The following is a 20,543-nucleotide window of genomic DNA, read 5'->3' on the forward strand; positions in this document are numbered from 1 at the left end:
ACACAATAGAATGGGCTATAGTTTTCCATGCAACTGACACACAGGTAAAAGTATCACTGTTAAACTTTCTTAGATAACAATCGTATCTTACATCAGTTTGGTGGAGTGTTAATAATCCAATTGCTTTGGGAAAAGGAAAGAAAAATAGTTTGAGGGATTGGGTTTTGGTGACTTACGTTTCAGCTATATATTCCTATCCTGTATGAATGACTGTCATTGAGATAAGTCTGCGACCAGGCAGCGCTGTGGGTTGTTTGGCATGATGTAAGGCACCTCCAAAGACTTTCAAGATTGGTTGACATGGTAGCCACTCAAACAGACCCAACAATTTGCCCCTTAAACATACACCTGATGAAAAAACAATGTCATCAAATAAGCAAAAATTAGATATTTCAAATTGAAGGGACATGACTCATTTTAGCCTCCATCACTTCAAACTTTGCAATATAAAACCACTTTCCTACAGACTGTGTATTTTGTGATGAATGTTCTTTCAAGAGAAACTAATTGAAGAGATATTTCATGTATGTTTTTTATACCATCAGCAGAATTGTCAACATTTGAAAATTTATTTTCCTTTTGCTATTGTATTATTTCGGCTGAACCAAAAGAATACAATTTATCACCTTATCAGGTTGGTGTTAAGAAGTTGAGCTTTATACAGGATGTATAATTTTTCATATCTTTATTTTAATGTCTGTAAACCAAATACCGAGTAGAGCTTACAATTAACGCAGGACTGACATGCGAGACAACTGCAGAATATGTCTTACTGTACATACATTTGTGTGTATTGAACGTCTTTCAGTGCAAGTCTAGGTGTAACAGTGTTGAATGGATGTTAGCGGTGTTGTGTATATTTAAGCCAATAAACTGTCAGGAAAGGGCAGCTGTACTTACAGGTGTACATTTGATGATCCTGTTGAGAGGCGAGCTCGTGACTGTTGAGTGTCTGTACAGTGTATTGTCTTGTACAATGTTCTACCTGTATTTATGTGTGTACACACAGATTGTGATGAGATCATTTGAGGAGCGGCGAGCGGACCGACCGACCTTCACCTTGAGTTGGCACTCAGTATTATTGGGCCTATGCTTAATGGCTCGCCTTTTTACGCTGTTCAAGCTGACTGGTGAAAGTAAAAGTCTGATCAACATCTGTACGTCTTTGGTTTTTTGTTGTTGTCGAGCTCATGAAGTGTCAGGGGACAAATTCTGTGTAATTAATTTTTCTATCTTGGTGATAGTCCCTTCATTACTAACATGCAAACTATTTTCAACCTGTTTTCCATTCTACTATTTTGTGGGTGGCTCAGTACTGGAATAAACCCATGACGTTCAAGTTAGGATTGGTCTTCAGCAACACATGCTTACCATAAGAGGCGACTAACAGGATCAAATGGTCACGCTCTCTCACTTGTCATCTATGCTCATGCAGTCGATCACTGGATTGTCAGTTTCAGACCACCGTCATATAGCTGGAATATTTCTGAGGAAGGTATTACATACCAAACCTTGTGTCCCTCGCCATGATATTGCTGGAATATTGCTAAAAGGCGGCATAAAACTAAACTCACTCACTCACGTACCAAACAAACAAACGTCGGAATGATAAACTGATGCTGGTCTCCGACATTTACCACTGTTATGAAACCCATGAGGCATAGTATCTTGTGTACCCATGAGACCATCGTAAAGAGACAACAAGGCCGGCCAGCCAGCCATGTCATCATGGTTAAAGCATTTGCTCATCAGACTAAGATCACTTCTGATCGTCCATCATGCCTAAATAGGGTGAGGAGTGACAGAAGCCACTGTCAGGTGAAAACAACATCATACTTACATCAGGAGAGGTGTGGATACAATGTGTAAAGCCGACATCCGGTGTCCCCTGTCACGATACTGCTGCAATATTGGGTATAAATGGTATAAATGGCATAAACACAAACATCATTCTTAGTGACTGAAGTGCAAATTAGAATGGAGAGACATAGACTTTATTTCTGTCAGTAAAATGATAATAGTCTCATGTTTATATTACAAAAAGTAGCATATATTCATAAATATATGTACAAATGGACAAGAGTATTACAGGTAGGTTAATGTCAGATTTCACTTCTTAAATCATCATTAGACAGTTTCACAAGGCAGTTTGCAACATGAGATTTACCAAAAACAAAACCCATTATACTGCATATCGATCCAATCTTAACTTTCAGTGGGTTCATACCAAAATATCGCTCCGATATGAAACTTTGAGCATTACTCCAGCCATTACATACACAGTTCCACCTGTTTTGTCCATGATGTCTTGAAATGAAAATAAGGATTGACTCGAAATCTGTATAGTCTGTTCACCTGTATTACTGAAACATTTGCTGCAGTTATCCAGTGTACAAGCTCTATTCCTCTAATCATGTCCAAAAAACACCCTGCACCTGTTTGCTGTACACTTTCAATTTCAATTCACAGGCATGGGGATGGCATCATTTTGGACCCTTCAGAATTTACGGCAAGGGGGGTGATGATGATTTTTATGGAGATGCATGTACAATGTGAATGACACCCCCTACCCTACTAAAATATACGTACAAAGTAACTCTGTCTCTCTCACACACACACATGTGCACACACACGTCATGTTCAAAATCAATGACCCTTCCCTTCACATAATTTCTAAGCATGATTTAAAAAATATTTGTATGTATGTACAACACTGCTGACCCCCTTGTACATATGTTCAAAATGGATGCAACAAAACACCCCTTTTCCCTAATCACCTCAGAACAAAGTAGGTGGCTCCCTCTTTACAGAACTGAATGGCAACACTGGATAATCAAAGAACGGAATAGCTCACTTTACATTCTTAACAATTGTTCATTATCTGAGCAGACTTTGTCATAGTGCTGGGATCATGGGCCATCAATTCCAAAATTTGATGAATGAACTCCCAACCACTGAAGCTAGACTAGACTCTAGCTACTGTTTCTCAGCAATTTTCTTGTGAACCATCTCTCTGAACTGGGACAGAATCTTCACTTCTCGTTTTGCACGCTCTTCGTGGTTGAAGTTTGCTAAAGCTCGCTTCTCATCAGCACTATAAATCTGGTTTTCTTTACGCAATCGGACAGCCTCCATTCTCCGATGTCTGAAAGATAATTACATAAAAAAACTTGCTGTTACATTTATAACCAACAACACATAGCAACAGCAATTTCTTTAGTCCATCATATAGCTGGAATATTGCTGAGTGCAACGTAAAACTAAACTCACAGACTCCTTCATTTGACGCTAATCTTACAAACATATCTGATTTGTTAAGCTTAATCACTTCACACTGATTATAACTTGGTATTCATTAAACAACTGGCCTTTCTTTTTGTTGTTTTCTTGCTGTATTGCAGAAGTCAATGATAAAGTCAGAAGTAGACATCAGTGTGAAGAAGCTGATATGATGATGGACAAAACAGACCAAAGATTCAACCCAGTTTCCACTGCAGTGTTTGACACTAACAGTGTCCGCTGGTCCGAGTCTAGTAAATCATCTGAAGGACCAGTAAATCTCTAAAATGGTAGTCTGTTGGTCTAGTGTTATTTTGGGGCTGAGAGCACTAACATAACATCTCTAAAACATCATTCGTGACTACTGCCAACTCTAAACACAAAATTGAAACATATGTTAGTCCATCTGCGACTTGTCAGAATTGTCCAAGAAACAATGAACCAAAATGAATAAGAAGCCACAGTGAGGCAGAAGCACGAGAATGATAACAAACCATGGCGCTTGGTTTTTCATTTCTCAAGTTTCCCACTTCTGTGCAAAACCAGCACTACTGCGCAGATGCAGGATATGTCTGCTTCACCAAATGTCATGTAGTAAACAGTTGTCCTGGTAAATTAACCATCATTGAAGTTTTACCTTGGAAACCTTTATTTTCATGATAAGGACCACTTGAGATCCATCAGGACCAGTGGACTTTTCTTTCTGATGGTCCTTTGGACCACTAGCAAATTTTGGTTAGTGTCAAACACTGCACTATGTCCAGAAATAGAGCGGATCTAACATAACCAGCCTTCACTTCACAAAATTTATACTGACACAAAATGAAATAAAGTCTCACCTGCTGCCACTCATGACGTAGCCAGACTTCTCATAGCCCTCAATCTCATTGCTGGTCAACCCGATCTCACCTCTCCTTGGAATACGCTTCCCTTCAGCAATGTAGGCAGCCATGGCAGCACCTTCTCCAGGCAGCAGAGCTCGACCATAGCTGGAGTGATGGAGTTAGGATGTATGGATTTGTAAGCAAATACACACTAAGTAAACAAGCAGTTGTTTGTTTCAGACAAACAATCTGACATACCACTTCTGACAGTCAGTGACCATGTATGGAGTACACCCTTCCACAACATGATGTTAGTGCTATGATGGCTGTGAGGCAATGCTGTTTGATTAGAATAACGATCACATCATTCTTACATTGACTTTGTGGAATTGGGGTCATGACAAATATTTGTCTACATGTAACTTTCGGGTGCAGGCTAAAACGTCACCACAGCAAAACGGCACCTGGCGAAAAACGTCACCCTTTGGACAGAACGGAACCTTCCCTTGGCGAAAACGGCTACAAATGTTATGGCGAAAACGTCACCATATACAATTTTAAAAAAGGATGAACATTGATATGATGACTTTATTGTATTGTGAACTTTGGATAAACATTTAGTGTTTCGTAAATAGACTTTGTGAAATAAAAACAGATATATTAGGTAAGTAGACGTTATTGGATTGTGAACTTTGGATTGATATAAATATAAATAAATAATATATTAGGAATATATCAGGTAAGTATGCCCATCAATATATATCACTAACACTCACCAAGCTGCTTGCATGATGTTTAGATAATAGATGCGTCTACTCTGCCGACAATGATTGGAAAGTGCTTCTCGTACCCAAGCTGCGTGTAGTATGTTTAGATAATAAATGCGTCTACTCTGCCGACAATGTTTGGAAAGTGCTTCTCATACCCAAGCTGCGTGTAGTATGTTTAGATAATAAATGCGTCTACTCTGCCGACAATGTTTGGAAAGTGCTTCTCATACCCAAGCTGCGTGTAGTATGTTTAGATAATAAATGCGTCTACTCTGCCGACAATGATTGGAAAGTAAAAACATCGCACCCTTCAAACTGTATTTAAAGCACAGACATGTACCCGATACACATCATTCATCACAATGTCTCACCACTGTGTTGTATGCGATAAGACTGTCTGAAGAAACATGTTTGTTATATGGCTGAGTAAAAACTATAGTAATACATAAACATAAATATTTTTTTAAAAACTTTGCTGCTCTTGTGTAATGTTACCGTTCTTCTACTTTCAGTTGGACGACAACTTTTTACCTGATTACTTCTTGCGTGGTGACGTAAGAAACAAAGGCGAGAGGCATTTGGTGTTTGCCACTGACCGGCAATTACAGCACTTGAGTGTGAGTAGGCAGTGGTTCATGGACGGTACTTTTAAGATTGTCAAAAGGCCGTTCCATCAGCTACTGACTATTCATGCTTTTGTGCGGGCTGGCAAGGACTCTAAACATTACAAACAATTAAACAATAAAGTCAAAATAATAATAAAGTCAATACAACAATGTTTGATATATGGTGACGTTTTACCCCTTTAATCAGTAGCCGTTTTCGCCAATTTGGTGCCGTTTTCACCAAGCGATTTTGGTGCCGTTCTGCTGTGGTGCCGTTTTAGCTATAACCCTAACTTTCAATGTGAATTATTGAAAGCACAACAGAAGCTTTGTCTCCAGCCAGTCTCCAAGAATAATGAACCTTTATCAAACAGAAACTGCTATGAGTTTGTATAGAGGCAAACAGTTCACTCCAGCATTACACAACCATAATAGAGATGGTGTCAGATGACCACATATTGAAAACATGAAACGAATTATGTCTGTCATATTTCAGCCATGTTGGAATGTTATGCAATTTGGAAGACACCAGGTCTCAGCAGTTTAAAGACACAGATATAGAATTGTGTCCTTTGTGTTCTGCTCCGTCCCTCTATTACTCGTGAGGGCAAGGTTATCTCCAATGGCCTGTATAGTCCAAATAATGTATCACACTTTTGGGTGACAAAAATACTGTGTTTCAACATAGGCTAATAGCAGATTTGGAATCACGCAGCCATCAAATCTGCTTCAGTGGTCACAGTGATTTTTAAACTTCTAAATGACTCATCAATTCTACATAGATAGCAGAATTCGGAAATAAATATTTTCTTTCATAAAAGCAGATCTCAGGTGCATGTAAATATATGAGTGATAACTGAATCTGAACTGAAGGTGGTGATACCAATCAGCTGTTTTGGCAAGAGGTGGTTATTATTTTGAAACCTCTTATCATAAACAGGAATTCTCTAAAGTTATGGCAAAATACACATAAAACTCACTTCAGCTTCTCATTAGCACCAGCACCAGCCACGAATGGCTGAGGACCCAGTATGTCTTCACCTTCTTCATCTGACACTGGAACACATAGAAACATCATCACATTATACTCTGCCTGTTGTTAAAGGTCACATGCAACCAAAAATTCTAACATAATTAAAACACAACTATGACTTACTCATGACATGTAATGTAATTTTCTGAATTAAATTGATATTTTTGTTTATTTGTTTCTTCTTATCTGAAATACCTTGAAGTTCCCTTATAAAAGAAGTGGACATAAAATACACTCACCCTAGTGTAGCCTCCCCTTTTCCTGCGCAAACGGTCAGCTTACCGACCATGTTTCTTACTCTCTCCTTGTATATTGCCCGACATGAGAATTATAGGAATTCAGCGTGCCTGTGAGGAGCGGCTGGGAGGGCTTTCGTCATGTGTCAGGATAAGTATAAAATATCAACTTTATTCAGAAAATTACACATTTTTCCTTATCCTGACTCATGCTTATTACTTACAGAATCCGACAGAAACGGCAGTGGGTCAGGACACGCAGGATTCTGCTGGCTGTTAAAATTACGTCCAATAATTCCCCCCATCCCCAACGGCAACTTGTAACGGTGACAATTCGGTCCTGCTCTTCAAATATTCATTGTGGATTCTGGGCTGATTACATCCAATTGAACTTGTCTTCAGCAGAAGGCTTCGTTGACTGGAATGTGGTGAGCCTTTCAGACCTCTGGAATGTCATAAGTGGTATAAATATTCTGCTATCTGCGGATATGTTGCCTTCAGCTGTTTCAGTAATCATGAGGTCCAAGTATTGAAGACAAGGCTGGTATGTGGAACTGTATGTTCGGTTTACCTGGCAGCTGTCTGATTTTCTTGATGACTCTTGGTAGCAGCACTGGAGGGGAAAAAGCAAATGTGTTTAGTCCTTCCCACGAGATGCTGAGAGTGTCTTATGCCCAAGTTAACAGATCTGGTACCGGTGACACAAAGGTTGCTGTCTAATAAGTCTATTTGCAGTGATCTGAACGTCTGGCTGTTTAGTTGCAACGTCTCTCGATACAGCATATACTCTGTTGGTGATAGACGAAGAGGGCAAGATAAGGCATCTGCCATGATGTTGAAGGCTCCTGGTATGTGAGATACATTTATTTGGAGATTCAGACTGTCAACCAAGTCAAAGAGTAGAAACGTCAGGTGTAGTAGAGATGGAGGTCTCGTTGACCCTTGTTTACGTAGAAGGCTACTGTTGAGTTGTCCGTCTGGATCATCAGTAGCTTGTCTCTCGGTGTTGTCGACCAATGATGGATAACATGCATCACCACTTTTATCTCCAACTAGTTGATGTGAAGAGCTGGATGTTCCTTCTTCAAGAATCCTGCTGCAACCTCCATCCTTGGAGAGACGTGTCTACCTAAAGATGGTTGTTGAATGCCGTCTCTAATATGTGTGTCCCTGCGCAAACACTGACTGGCGTGTCTACCACAGCAGGTATGGTCTCCAGCGTCATAAACCGGTCAGGACATGAAACCATGACTCGGGAACCGCTGTCAGAGACGTAGTAGTAGGCGTCTTCGTCTGGTGATGTGAGCAGATTGAGTAGACATTATCACTGATAACGGAGAAAGTAGAACTTGTTCTAATCATCGGCTTGAACTTTGACCAACTGATCCTGGTCAGTTGACCATTTGCACAGGAAAAGGGGAGGCTACACTAGGGTGAGTGTATTTTATGTCCGCTTCTTTTAGAAGGGAACTTCAAGGGATTTCAGGTATTTCCACTACCTTCACCAAGGAAGAGGAGATAGGCAATAACCATGAGTCAGGATAAGGAAAAATATATGGATTGCTGATTAGGAAGAAACAAATAAACAAAATTAAAAGCATACAATCCCAAATCAAATGTGCAATATTTTGTACTTGGGTCTACTAGACTCGAAACGAAAGACCTGGGATACCGAACCCAGTCAGAGCCTATGGGTGAATCGTTTGAGCTCTGATTTCATGGGCTTTTTTTCATCACGTTTGTCTTCATTTTTATAGGTTGCATACTGAAAGGTATCAGAATCTGCAAAGTTCTATTTTACGTTGCATGTGACCCATAAATCACCATCACATATCGGTCAGCCAGCAGCGTAAGTGACTTGGGTTTAACATCATTAGGAATGTTTTCACCAACAACCATTATGGACGTACATTTCCTCTCTGTCCACACTGCCTCTACATCCTCGTCATCTTCTACACTTTCCTCAGACGTTTCTCCCTCACTCTTCACCTTCGCCTTCTTCTTCGCTTTACTCCTTTTACTTTTTTTCACTTTCTTACTGGAAGTAGAAAAGTGACTGTCGCTAAAAGGGACATTCAGTATGAATGCTAATGCAGAAATTGAAACAAACATACTGAAGCTGAATCTATTCTGAATGAGTGAGTGAGAATGAATGAGTTCAGTTTTATGCCACACCCTGCAATATTCCAGCTATATGGTGGCTGTCTGTAAATAGTCAAGTCTGGACCTGACAATCCAGTGATGAACAACATGAGCACTGACCTATGCAAATGGGATATGGTGACTTGTCACCCGATCCCATTAGTCGCCTCTTACGACAACCATGGGTTACTGAAGATCAATTTCTATTCAGTGCCCTATTACAAAAGTGAACGTAGCGCTACCACAATCGAAAGGCTGTGTTAGCCTTAGCAATCTGTTTGTGAAGCCGATATCAGCCAGTACTCAAGGCATCATTCCACAAAGCGATCATGACAATGATAAGAAGTCTATGTTAAGATCTTGAAGTTACAATCAACATAGCACCACAAGAGCTTTGCCAAATGGACCCTAGAAATACCAAACAGTATTCAGAACCCTATTTGAGAAAGCAATCGTAATATTACGACAGTCGTAAGTTAAAATAAAGGTATGGGAGTTACGATATATGGGAGTTACAGGTATGGGAGTTACAGGCTCCAGAATACCAGCCAAGACACAACAAACAGGATCAAACAACTGTTTATGATTTTCATAATTTGAAGACCTTACAAAATGAAATCTTCTGGCCATCTCTATCTCAAATATTCTGCTGACTGGCAATTACCATGGTAACTGTTAAATATTTGTCTGCATCTCACCTTTTCTTGCTGTGTTTCTTGTGCTTTTTACTCTTACTGGACTTCTTCCTTTTCTTCTTCTTCTTTCTTCTATCTTCTGAAAACCAGAAAAATCAGTTTGTCTCAACGTTTAGTGAAAAATAAAAACAGAGCTAGGTTAAAAGAAATGAAATCTAGTTGCACCTACATGCACCAGGTAATAGCCTAGTTGCACTGAGAAAAACAGGTTGCACCTGCTGCTCAGTATAAATATGGGCGGTTGAGTAGCTTAGTGATTAAAGCATTCACTTGACACACTGTAGACCTGGGTTTGATTGCCAAAATGGATACAATGTGTGTGAAGTCCATTTCTGGTGTCCCTAGCCATGCCATTGCAGGAATAATACTAAAAGCAGCATAAAACCACACCAACTCACTCACTCTGTATTAAATGACATATAATGCTTGAGTTTGGGGCAATTATGATTTAGAGTGTCATCAATAATTTGTATGACATCAGCAGCAATAGTGATTCAATCACTGTATGATCATCAGTCACTGCTTTAAGTAACTTCCTCATCATTCTATCTTCAAGATGAAGTCTGTTTCTTTGAACCACAAAGTATGAACGGGCAGTGGAGTCAAGTTGGTAGAAATGTGACGTTTCAATCTCTAAATGCTAAATTCGAAATCTGCATAGACATCACACATTGTAGGCGTCAGAAATCAGAAAAAACATGTGTCTTTATATCAGAGTGAGCTACATTTCCATCAGATAGCAACCTACCTTCTGAGCTGCTGTCAGAATCTGAATCTGAGTCTGAAGATGCTTTATTGTTCCTTCGTCCTGCTTCGTCACTGTCAGAACTGAAAATACAAACACAACAGATTTAACCTGTGAAGACAAAAATGACATTTTCACCATTGATCACAAACACAGGTTTCATGCTATTCTCAGAGAGGTATTTTCAATAGGTATTATAATCACTTAAGTCTTAAGAACATATGACTAAAAGTAGTAACATGACTCCGCTCGAAGTCTTTGTATGACATGGTTTGATGAAGACACATCTTAGCACTTTCAACATCTGCTCCAGAAACTACACCACATCTACAAGTAATCCCAGCAAAATATATTGCTGAGGAAAACAAGAGAGATATGGTTTTACACAGCTTTCAAGAACATTACCAAAAAGGGGACAGCAGAAATAGGGTTAACATGTTGTACCCATGTGGGGAATGGAATCAGGGTCTTCAGTGACGAGCGGACACTTTAACCATGAGGAAAGGAAATCAAAACACTAGCTGGAAATCCTTTTGACAGACTTACTTTTCAATGTGTGTAGGGGAACTACTCCATACTTCCGGCACACCTGCTTCTCCCAGGCGTTCCCTCTCATGTCTCCGTCTGAAGTACAACAGTGACCAATGAAGTACAATAGTCATCATATCACACACAAGTAGTACAAGTCATGAAATACAAACACCAGCATACAGTGAAAAACAATCATCATTGCACTGTGAAATACAACCGTCATTATACTGTGAAATACGACCATCATCATACTGTGAAATACAACAATCATCATACAGTGAAATACAACCACCATCATACTATGAAATACAACCAGCATCATACTGTGAAATACAACCATTGTACTGTGAAATAAGACCATCATCATACAGTGAAATACGACTGACATTATACTGTGAAATACAACCGTCACCATACTGTCAAATACGACCCTCATCACACAATCATCATCATACTGTCCAATACAACTGTTATCATACTGTGAAATACAACCACCATCATACTGTGAAATACAACCACCATCATACTGTGAAATACAACCACCATCATACTGTGAAATACGACTATCATCATACTGTGAAATACCACCACCATCATACTGTGAAATACGACCATCATCATACTGTGAAATACCACCACCATCATACTGTGAAATATGACCATCATCATACTGTGAAATACCACCACCATCATACTGTGAAATACAACTGTTATCATACTGTGAAATACCACTATCATCATACTGTGAAATACCACCACCATCATACTGTGAAATACGACCATCATCATACTGTGAAATACCACCACCATCATACTGTGAAATACCACCATCATCATACTGTGAAATACGACCATCATCATACTGTGAAATACCACCACCATCATACTGTGAAATACCACCACCATCATACTGTGAAATACGACCATCATCATACTGTGAAATACAACCACCATCATACTGTGAAATACCACCACCATCATACTGTGAAATACGACCATCATCATACTGTGAAATACCACCACCATCATACTGTGAAATATGACCATCATCATACTGTGAAATACCACCACCATCATACTGTGAAATATGACCATCATCATACTGTGAAATACCACCACCATCATACTGTGAAATATGACCATCATCATACTGTGAAATACAACCACCATCATACTGTGAAATACGACCATCATCATACTGTGAAATACAACCACCATCATACTGTGAAATACGACCATCATCATACTGTGAAATACAACCACCATCATACTGTGAAATACCACCACCATCATACTGTGAAATACGACCATCATCATACTGTGAAATACCACCACCATCATACTGTGAAATATGACCATCATCATACTGTGAAATACCACCACCATCATACTGTGAAATACGACCATCATCATACTGTCAAATACAACTGTTATCATACTGTGAAATACAACCATCATCATACTGTGAAATACGACCATCATCATACTGTGAAATACGACTGACATTATACTGTGAAATACAACCGTCACCATACTGTCAAATACGACCATCATCATACTGTGAAATACCACCACCATCATACTGTGAAATACAACCCTCATCATACTGTGAAATATGACCCTCATCATACTGTGAAATATGACCCTCATCATACTGTGAAATACGACCATCATCATACTGTGAAATACAACCCTCATCATACTGTGAAATATGACCCTCATCATACTGTGAAATACCACCACCATCATACTGTGAAATACAACCCTCATCATACTGTGAAATACCACCACCATCATACTGTGAAATACAACCCTCATCATACTGTGAAATACAACCCTCATCATACTGTGAAATATGACCCTCATCATACTGTGAAATACGACCATCATCATACTGTCAAATATGACCATCATCATACTGTCAAATACAACCTACATCATACTGTCTAATATGACCGTCATCATACTGTGAAATGGAACAATCATCCACTCTTACAACAATGATGAAATAATGAAGCACAAGAGTGTTCATACAACGAACTACAACTATCATCACATCTTACAGTCTGTGAAGACAACTGAAAATCCAGAGCATGAGTTTCCAAAGTGAAAATCAGGACATATTCAATCCAGAAGTACATTGTTCATGCACATTCAGGAGCCATTATGCAAACTTAACTCTTACAGAGAATTCCAGAAGAACCACTGGCTACTATGACAAGACAATAATCTATTAAAGAATCCTGTCAAGAGAGGAAAGTATGTACAATGGTAGTCTGAATAATAGTTCCTGTATTGCAAAACTAGCTTCGGTCTCACATGACATAATGACGAAGAGACTGTACCTTTCCATGAAGTCAGATGGTCCTTTATGCATGTTATGTTGATCTCGACTCTGGTGATGGAAGCCCCCAAAACCATTCTGCCTCATTTCCCTGTAATAAAAAGGTTTTAGAAATATATAAATTAATGAAAATCATATGAGAAAAGAATTAATAATAATCAGATAATAAAAACACTAGCCGAACAACAAAAGAATACAAATAACCTTCTTAATGGTAATATGTGACGTGAGTAAATATGAGAAACATATGGCCACAAATACTCAAAATATAACATAAACTTGATGCATAATTGTCAGGAAACAATATCTTGTAATGATTGATCAACTGAGTCAAAGTTCATTTTCATACCCCTGGAAATTACATTACATGGGGTTAATAACAAGCGGATAATAATCTTGTTCTGATCATCTCACATAAAAATTAACATGAACAGTAAATATTAAGGTCACAGATGACTGTAGTTTCTATTACGGTTGATCTCTGACAGGAGAATTATCAATCTCTGTTTAGCCCCAAAAGAAAATAAACATTCCATGTCATCCTGTGAAGTCACAGCAGCTATTTGGCCTACTGAACCTGAGTTAGAAGTATGTATGTACCCTGGTCAAAGAGCATAAATTACCTGTCTTGCCCTCTTTCATATGAGTAACTTCTCTCAGGTGACCTCCCCCTACGTGAAATAGGTGATCTAGATCGTGATTTCCGCAAACCAGATGACCAGTGTGTATCATTTTTGCTTGATCTTGACATTCTGTAATCGTTATATTGTGGTGAACCACGAGGCTCCCTTTTATAATGTGGGGATTTAGACCTTGACCTCTTTCTTCGAGAGTAAGGTGACCTTGACCTGCTCCTCTTTGAATATGGTGACCTGGACCTATTTCTCTTTGAATATGGTGATCTTGACCTACTTCTCTTTGAAACAGGTGACCGTGACCTGTCCCTATGCACACCATTCTTTTTCCTATGTCTTTTCATGTCATCGTTTTGTCTGTGATGTGAGTCCTCTCTGTCACTGGAGGAGTGACGTCTGTAGCGTGGGGAGGCATCACGACGTCTGTATTTGTCAGGAGTGGGACTCCTTGAACTGGTTGTACTCGATCGAACCATTATCCTTCAGTGCAAACTGTGAATGAAATACTTGAATGATTCCTCAAAGTAAAATGAGGTGCATCAATAACGTATGGTTGATAATGGAAACTGAAATTAGTGGTCTCCCTGACATGTAGCTCAGATCTGCCAACACTTATTCAAACTGTGAAGTAATCAGTGCAGTGAAAATGACCAGACAATCCATCAACAACATGAGCATCAATCTGCGCAATTGGGAACCGATGACATGTGTCAACCAAGTCAGCAAGCCTGACCACTGGAACCCATCAGTCGCCTCTTACGACAAGCTTAGTCGCCTTTGGTGGCAGGCATGGGTTGATGAAGGCCTATTCTACCCCGGGACCTTCACGGGTCACATTCACAAGATAAGTGGTAATGACAAGTACCATGTGTGTGATCATAAGTACCGTTGGTGCACTTATTGCATAAGTTCCCTGCCTACAAGTACAAACACATAGAATGAATAATGAAATGACATTCCATTTTGTTTTATGGGGAGGGGGTGGCGGGAGGGGAGAATTCTTTTTAAGATGACAAATCTAGGAATGGTTCTTGTCTCTTTTGCATGAACAATATTTTCAGGACATTATATGAATGTAAATATCTGGCGACAAAACATGACCAAAGTTGTCATTTGGTGGAGGACTAGGGTAATGGTGTGATAACTGTTGGCTCAAAACTGTAACTTTTATACAAAATTATTATTAAATGTACATGGCATCTCATGTTCATCCAGTTTTTAACCATAAGCAGCAATATAGGCCACCAACAGTATATGACTATTACACTTACTATAATGGAAACTTTGCAGTGCTGTGAATTAGATAGGGGTTAAATTTAACCAGGATAGCAGGATCTTTATGGCTTGCACTGAATTTGTAGACCATACTGGTTTGTAGACGTGGAAATCCCTAGACGGATTGAGCAGTGGATCCGTAGACGTAAGTAAAATGGGGAAACTTCAGCATCATTGGAGTTGAAAATTGATAATATAAAATTAGTGTAAACATTTTGTGAAAAAAAAAATGTTAGGTAAATATGATCAGATATGTTTAAAAAACATGATTTACAGTGGGCCAGGTTTGATAAATTCTTGTGCCCATGGAACGACTTCCGGACCATGGTTTGGTCATCGACAAAGTAACTAACAAAACAAAACAACTCACCACTTTCTAATTAACATTCACAACAACTGAATGGCTACGATGAGTAAAAAGTGAAAACTGTTTCATGTTTTCACTATTTGCTTTTTCTGCTTATTGTTACTCACCTCGATATCTCCAGGGTATACATTCCGATAAGTCTCCACAATACCCTGGACACATCTACAGGTCGGCCTGATAATTTTTAACTCCCTTTGCTGGCTCCGCATTCTCACAATAGCTAATCAGCTAGGCCACTGTTATGACCAAGCTATCTGGGTTTGCTCGCAGTTTGACTCCGATTTAGGTGAAGTCATACAGACAAACGTATATAACCGAAATTTTAACAAAAAAATATGTGCAAAAACTCCTTCTGCCTCTTCCAGAGAACCTCTTCATGGTTTGTGTTGCCAAGTTTAATCGAATAGAGAATTTAAAAAGCGAAAGTGAATTGTGATTGGTCACTCAACTTTCCAACCGTAGACACATGATTCGATAAAAAGCTAGTCAAGGGTGGTAATACATTTATCGTGCTGAGCTGTTGATGCATCCAGGGTATTGTGGAGACTTATACCCTGGAAATATCAAGGATGGTTGATATAACTGATATGAGGATTATTCAGTTATCTCTCTTGCCATAAATTATCTCTCTTGCCATAACAAAGCAGTTTGTCTTTTATGCTTTACAATGTTCAGCTTTGTTACACCACTGAACATGGTGATTTTTGTTTCATATCACAAAAGAACAACACATGCCCTACATTATCACATGATTATTGTCATAACAATTTAAAATCTAAACCAAACACTTTTATATAAATAAACAATATACAGGAAAATATTCGTTCACTCTTCATTGACACTTGGACACGTGTCGAAGTGAAAAATCATAGTGAAAACGACAAGATCATGCTCCTTTAAGTGTCCTGAGCACTATATTGCACAAAAATAAATGTGCTTGATCCCACCTAAACATCTTTTTCCTTTGGATGTGAATGGAATCCTCTCTGCAAAGAAAAGCTATAAATCATGGCACAAAAACAGATATACATAAGAGTGATTGTAACCTAAGTACGAGCGCGTGAAACAGGAGACGAGAGTGAGTTTTGCGTACCACTCATGAAGAACATCTTCAGATACAGACTATAGCAATTTTTTTCACATGCACACAGCATGTCAACTCGCTATCATTGAAACACAAAGTCTACAGGTAACATGCCCATTAACTCATTAAGCCCTGGAGCCGCTCCACTGCCCAACACCTGGCACCCCTCGCTTGACTGCCTGATTGCTGCGACGAAGCTAATTAGTGCTAATCATGCCTGATTTCCCTGGCAGGTTTCGGATATGACAGGAAACTGTCTAGTCTCACAAACAAGTACTGATTATTTAATTGTGTCGTAAGGATGTAAATGGGAAAGAGGCCGATGTGAGTACATATATTACAGCATTTCATGTAATTTATTACCTGTATCTCTCATACCCCTTTGCCAGTGTGTGCTGTATTTTTATCAACACCTACGCGGTCTTTGTGGGTACGAGATGAACAAATATACAAATTCCTCCTGTCTCTCTCATCGTATGGACTGAATTATAATATATTTGTAATAGAGTTTAAAAAGAGGGGGGCTTACATTATAATCGTCTAGTTTCTTTGCCAATACATTGCTCGTGCTTACTGACTATTTCAAGGAAAGTATCAATAGGTGTGTAAGTAACATGGAACATATAGAGATTTATAGTTTGTCACTTTGTTCATCTTAACTTAACCCTGCAAACATACATCACCATTCATACAAATACATACCGCATGATACATTTATCATTACTCGATGCTAAAGAAAGCTTCCCGTCATGTGAAGGGATAAAATATCCCGAATGTAACGCATTATATCTCAGTTACTCATTATATTGGCTGATACTTTGACCAATCGTATCGTGAGAACCTGTCACATAGGAAGGGCAAGGTGATGGGGCGTGGCCTAAATTTCTGAAGAGCACGTTTGGACACTCAAAGTGATAGGGTAGAGATTGATTATTGGCTTTATCGTTGACCAATGACTATGTTGTGTTTCGGCTGTATCAACTATGATGCAACAATTTGTGTATTGTAAACATAACATCAGTTACTGTAATGATGTATGAAAGAAACACATAAGACATATGGGAGTAGACTGACACTATGATGAGTGTATTCGTTCTCAGATGGTGAACACACATGTCTTAGTATTTTGGAAATGTGAAACAATAACGACTGAAATGCAACAGTTGAAGAGAATGAGTGAATTTAGTTTTACAGCGATTTTAGCTATATTTCAGCAGTATCGCGCGGGCTTCACACATTGTGCCCAACAACTGACAAGAATGGTATACGGTACCATTTGTACAACACAACTAGTGCATAAAGCGTTATCGTCCCTGGAACAAGTCTTTATGGTAGGCCTCAAAACAGTCAACGCACAAAAACACATCACAGCTTGAACATCTGCATTTGATGTCTCGACGTTTGCCAGTCCGTTTCGTTGTATGTAAGACATACTTAAACCAAATGATGTCCCTCTCATATCATTGTGAGAGATTATTCAAAACATCTATGTCAATGGCAGTAAAGACGAATTTACGTACATGCATAATAATCTATGAAAGAAGCGTTTTCGTTGATACATTGCTAGTGTATACTGAATATTTTAAGGAAAGCACTAATAAGCTAGTCTGTGACTTACATATAACAGATTCACAGTTTGTCGCTTTGGTTCATCTAGATTTAACGCAGAAAATATACGAACATACATGCATACATATTGTATAATGCTATTCCTTGCACATACATAAGACAAAGGGTCATGGGATGGGCGTCATCAAAGTTCCCGAATAGGACGTTTTGTATCTTAACTGTTCAATATAGTCCCTGATTTGTTATCTATGACCAATCGTATCATGAGATACCTGTCACATTGGAAATGACAGGTGATGGGGCGTGAGCTAAATTTGGCGTTCGGTCACTAGACAGCTTGGATACAGATTGACTATTGGTTAGATTGTTGACCAATCGATATGCTAGATTTCGGCTTTATCAACTCTAGCTATCATGAAAAATTTTGTGTATCGTGAACATACATAATCGTAAGGATGCCTGAAATTGGTTCAGAAGATTGGCAATGGGCGTGACTCCGTAATCCAGGTTGTCCAATGATGTAACAGCGCATAAGTTTGTTTTACACTTGTCACCGGACAAAAGTTTACCTCGACATGCATTCGACCAGAGGCTAGCGCTGTTATTTTGAGGTTGAAAGAGGTGTTCATATATTTAGTGTTGTCTGATTGAATGATTATACGCATCAATTCCGTAACTGATATATTCTCCTCCTTTTATTGACGATGGATCTGATACACGTGATCATTGCACAGGATAAGATAATTACAGAGATCAAATACAAACGTTTCTTACACAATGCTTATGTAAACTGCATTGAAAAATCACATTTCAAATAAGCATGAAACAGCTTGAACAAAATACCCCAGTTACCTTTGTATGGTGTATGTGTACTATATGTGTATATTATGAGTAGATGCAAGATTTATCACTTCATATTCGATTATGTATTATTGACAACTTTAAAAATCAATAGTCGCAAATGAATTAGGTCTAAATTAGTAACTTGGTTTATTTCAAATACAATTCATTATATGAACTATTACAATGAATGAATGAATGATTTAATTTAGAAGAAGGTTTCGTAACCTTGTCACCATTAATTTATTCAATGTGCAAACATAGTATCTTACTATTCACTCCCAATGACGAGTAACAAACACGTACCTCCTGTAACAACATCTCATAATCCCTTTTCTCGAAGACATGTGTTCATTTGCCTGTATAAGCCCCCGACATTGCAAGCAATTGTTATCAAAACACATTAATAGTTCTTCTGATTGACACGGAAAGTAATCTCTCTCGTAAGAAAGGCTAATCTTTGATCATTACTGCTAAATTGATTGAAATTAAAGGTACAGTACGAATTTAAAATGTAAAACCCCCAATACGCGGCTCTCGCTGAATAAGAGGTGCTTTATATTACCCCCAATACGCGGCTCTCGCTGTGAGAAGCTAATTAATTTGCCGCATATATGCGGCTCTCGGCCTTAATGAGTTAATTTATAAACGTATGATCATAAAAACATGACAGTTACGTGTATGTGTAGGGGAATTATCTGGGGGTAGATCGGTATCGACTTTTCAGTCAAAAACCCACGGGAAGTACATTCAAAAAATCTCAAGAAAATACGAGGGGTAATCGGCCGCTAGAATCTGAATAGCATTTATGAAGGTGGTGTTCTCGGCCGCGATGCAGGGTCATGTCTTGACTGTATAGGACCGCATCGCGGCTCTCGACTACGGCATCCCTGGTTTTTGGTAAAGATTGTGGTTTTGTCAAGCTTTGTTACGCTTCTAATTAAGAACGCGTGCGCTAGATAATAATATTCTCGCACACTCGTTAAATTCCGACAAAGAGTATGGGTTCCATAATAAACACACGTTCTTTCGACGTTGTTTCTAAATGATTACATGGTCGAAAACTGAACGACAAAATTAGCGGTGTATAATGACAGAAACTCGTTCTGCCATCCTTACCTGAACTAGCAGTGACAATCAAGTAAGTTCGGTGTATGAAATGTACACTTGAAATTCTTTTCAGAATAATCATAATACCTCTACAAGCATTATTGTGGCACTTTACGAAACGTAAACAAGTACCTGACAAGCAATATGGCCGATCTCGCGTATTGTTCTCGGACTTACGAGAACATTTGTAATTTATCTGTTTGTTAGAGTTGTGTAAAACAAAGGTCTTTGATCATCATAAAGTATTGATATTCTTTAAATCAAAGCAAAGTTTAAATATAATAAGTTAACATAGTTAAACTGGGATATTGTCTAATGATCACGTATTCATGCAGCAGTACCAGTTGGGTAGACCTTAAAACATGTTCAGGATTTCTTAACGGAACATATACTGAGATATTGGATTGCAAATATATTTCAAAAGTTTATATGTACCCACCAACGTATATCCATGTATAA

The 20,543-nt window shown here is 38.7% G+C and overlaps 1 protein-coding gene across 2 annotated transcripts; it reads right to left on the bottom strand.

Annotated features, from left to right (window-relative positions):
* Positions 1-1,972: 1,972 nt before the first annotated feature.
* On the bottom strand, positions 1,973-20,259 carry LOC137281613 (NF-kappa-B-activating protein-like). 2 transcript variants are annotated; one of them, XM_067812951.1, is made up of 10 exons: positions 20,217-20,259; positions 13,828-14,331; positions 13,206-13,295; positions 10,876-10,953; positions 10,333-10,412; positions 9,588-9,663; positions 8,658-8,785; positions 6,459-6,534; positions 4,119-4,268; positions 1,973-3,145 (listed from the first exon to the last, which is right to left on the bottom strand). In XM_067812951.1, exons 2-10 carry the CDS (start codon positions 14,313-14,315, stop codon positions 2,977-2,979), a joined length of 1,335 nt encoding a protein of 444 aa, XP_067669052.1. In that variant the 5' UTR covers positions 14,316-14,331; positions 20,217-20,259; the 3' UTR covers positions 1,973-2,976. The 2 variants fall into 2 exon arrangements, with proteins under 2 accessions (XP_067669052.1, XP_067669053.1); XM_067812952.1 differs by having other exon boundaries at positions 20,094-20,253.
* Positions 20,260-20,543: the final 284 nt, after the last annotated feature.

Source organism: Haliotis asinina, chromosome 4, assembly GCF_037392515.1.
Source record: "Haliotis asinina isolate JCU_RB_2024 chromosome 4, JCU_Hal_asi_v2, whole genome shotgun sequence".
In the NCBI taxonomy this organism is placed as follows: domain Eukaryota; kingdom Metazoa; phylum Mollusca; class Gastropoda; order Lepetellida; family Haliotidae; genus Haliotis; species Haliotis asinina.

Coding starts and splice junctions, on each gene's coding strand:
- LOC137281613 (XM_067812951.1), bottom strand. CDS start 14,315: ATGGTTCGATCGAGTACAACCAGTTCAAGGAGTCCCACTCCTGACAAA. Junction 6,535..8,657: donor AGTGTGGACAGAGAGGAAAT/GTACGTCCATAA, acceptor TATGTGTTCCAG/TGTCAGATGAAGAAGGTGAA. Junction 3,146..4,118: donor TACGTCATGAGTGGCAGCAG/GTGAGACTTTAT, acceptor ATTATCTTTCAG/ACATCGGAGAATGGAGGCTG.